General features: G+C 48.2%; 1 protein-coding gene across 1 annotated transcript in view; it reads left to right on the forward strand.

Annotated features, from left to right (window-relative positions):
• CCDC88C (coiled-coil and HOOK domain protein 88C) overlaps window positions 1-3,025 on the forward strand; it is a 148,817-nt gene that overhangs the window by 56,367 nt on the left and 89,425 nt on the right. Inside the window, 1 exon segment of the mRNA XM_017863838.1 lies at window positions 2,473-2,542. Within this exon segment, the coding sequence (XP_017719327.1) occupies window positions 2,473-2,542 (70 nt within the window).

Consider the following 3,025-nt stretch of genomic DNA (forward strand, 5'->3'; position numbering starts at 1 on the left):
TTTTTTTTTTTTTTTTTTTTTTTTGAGACGTAGTCTTGCTCTGTCACCCAGGCTGGAGTGCAGTGGTGTGATCTAGGCTCACTGCAACCTTTGCTTCTGGGTTCAAGCAATTCTCCCTCAGCCTCCCAAATAGCTGACATTACAGGCATGTGCCACCACGCCTGGCTAATTTTGTATTTTAGTAGAGACGGGGTTTTACCATGTTGGCCAGGCTGGTCTCGAACCCCTGACCTCAGGTGATCCGCCCACTTTGGCCTCCCAGAGTGCTGGATTACAGGCGTGAGCCCCCGTGCCTGGCCTGGAGTATAGTCTTGAGGCTGGGAGGGAGCTATGTGACGGACAGGCTGATGCTGTTGGGCACCCTCCTTTCACTGAGTTGGAAAGCAGATTTCACTGATTTTACTGGTGTGTTTTGCCAGGGGTAGTAGGGCGAGGGTGTTGGAACCCTTTGGCGAACTCATGCACTTAAGAGACAATTTTTTCACATTGACTTCTACTGAGCCCTAAAGGAGGGCTGAGGCGGTTAAACAACTCACACTATTATCCAACGCGTACAGATACTTACCAGCTGAAACATGTTTGAGAAAGCATTAGCCGTCGCTGACGCAGTGATGTGTGACCCTGGATAATGGAGAAATGTGATTTCCAGCATTGAGTGGAGGGGGGCTGGTGTGTTCGGGAGTGGGGTACACCTCATGGTTTAACATCCCCTCCAGCAGTGTGGACAGGAGCCATAGAAAGACAGTAAGGAAGGACGCATGCCTCTCCCAGCATGTGGCCTCGGCCCCGTTCTAATCTGACTCAGAGATGGTCTGAGATACGCACCTGGGCCATATGGGTTGTGTAGTTATCCCCCTCTTCTCGAGAGCGAGTTAGCAGCATACTGGATATAGAGATTCCGCATGTTATGCAATAGAGCGACTTACGAAACTAGTTGTGTCTCAACAGAAACACTTTTTTAAAGGCCTAAGAGGAGCTTTCTTGGTGAAGAATTTCTATAGTGGCCACTTTTAGAATAGTTATGAAACCCACCCTCTTTTTTGTCTTCCGTAAAATTGGATTTTTTTTTTTTTTTTTTTTTTTTTTTTAATTGACAGGGTTTTGCTCTGTCACCCAGGCTGGAGTGCAGTTGTGCAGCATCGCTTACTGCAGCCTGGAACTCCTGGGCTCAAGCAATCCCTCCGGGTAGCTGGGACCACAAGGGCTCAGTGCCACACCTAGCTGATTCTTAATTTTTTGTAGATACGAGTTTTTTCTGTGTCGCCCAGGCTTGTCTTGAACTCCACGCTCAAGCCTCCCACCTCAGCCTCTCAAAGTGCTGGGATTACAGGCGTGTCGACCGTGCCCTGCCAGAATTGGAATTTTAAAATCTCCTTATTTGTGCATTTGGGCACAGAAGACTGATCTGCCCCAAGAAATACTTAGGGGGATATAAGTGGTAGTCTGGGCTGTCTGCCAGCACACTGAGGAGAGCCTGTACCCAGATGAGCGGGCGTGACTGATAGCTGATGCCTGGGTCTTCTTTCCAAGCCCGTTGGTGTTAGGGCCAGAAGGCACCACCTCTGGCTGTGCAGAGCAGCTCTGATGTATCCCTCACTTAGGAAGTCCATGCTATAAACAAGAGAAGTCTCCTCATTTATAACTTGTACCAAAGACCTGCTTAGTGCTGGATCCTGAACCATCAGATTAGAAAGGCTCAGTAGCATCTCTTTAATCTTTATTCCTTATTATTATTATTTTCTTTTTTGGAGACGGGATCTCCATCTGTTCGCCAGGCTGGAGTGCAGTGGTGTGATCTCAGCTCACTGCATCCTCGACCACCTAGGTTCAAGCGATTCTTCCACCTCAGCCTCCCGAGTAGCAGGGATCCCAGGCACACACCACTACGCCTAGCTAAGAGCGTGTGTGTGTGTGTGTGTGTGTGTGTGTGTGTGAAGATGGAGTCTTGCTATGTTGCCCAGGCTTAGTCTCAAAATCCTGGTCTCACGCTATCCTCTTGCCTCAGCCACCCAAAGTGTTGCGACTACAGGCGTTAACCACTGCACCTGGCCTCATTTTTTAATTGCACAAGTCATATGATAAAAATAAGGATATCTTTTAAAAAAGAAACATCATCCTGCTATCTGAGCGTGTCATCTATTGCCTTTTTTTTCCCGAGGCCTCTCTACCTATATGAACATAACTTTAGCTTTCATTTTATTTTTTAAATATGCTTTTTCTTTTTTCATAACCCCATTAAATCTCTTGTAGATATACTTTTTATTTGCTAACAATCAAGACAGAAATACAGTTAGGCTTTGACTTTCACGTTTGTTTGCGTCTTACATGCTCCTTGCTGTCATTAGCACCGTCATCATCACCACGGGATGGCTGCACACCCATCCGGGGGCTTCCTTACTTGTAATTTACTTAATCCCTCTTTATTTTTGTTCCCGGTTCTTAATGGTATCTTTTCCCCCTTTGTTTCTGCAGGAAGTTCTCCAGCAGCTGATTGTAATGAATTTGCCCAATGTTTTGATGATTGGCAGAGACCCACTATCTGGTGAGTGAAAGCCGCTCCCTTCCCCCCCTGCGGTGCCTGGGCAGTGCCATCGGCGTTGGGCAGCTGCTGGCCATCGAGCTCTGGCTGCCAGCTTGGGCCAGCACAGTGAAAACACATGATCATTTTGCTGAGATTTTAAAGAGTGGGTTCATTACCCTGAGGCATTCAGCCAAGGACACATTTCTTCCTTAAGATTGAAGCCTCGGCTGGGCACGGTGGCTCACGCCTGTAATCCCATCACTTTGGGAGGCCGAGGTGGGCGGATCACAAGGTCAGGAGATTGAGACCACGGTGAAACCCCGTCTCTACTAAAATACAAAAAATTAGCCAGGCGCGGTGGCGCGTGCCTGTAGTCCCAGCTACTCAGGAGGCTGAGGCAGGAGAATGGCGTGAACCCAGGAGGTGGAGCTTGCAGTGAGCCGAGATCACACCACTGCACTCCAGCCAGGGGGACAGAGCGAGACTGCGTCTCAAAAAAAAAAA

The sequence above is a fragment of the Rhinopithecus bieti genome, unplaced genomic scaffold, assembly GCF_001698545.2.
Source record: "Rhinopithecus bieti isolate Rb0 unplaced genomic scaffold, ASM169854v2 scaffold_68778, whole genome shotgun sequence".
NCBI classification, from domain to species: Eukaryota; Metazoa; Chordata; class Mammalia; order Primates; family Cercopithecidae; genus Rhinopithecus; species Rhinopithecus bieti.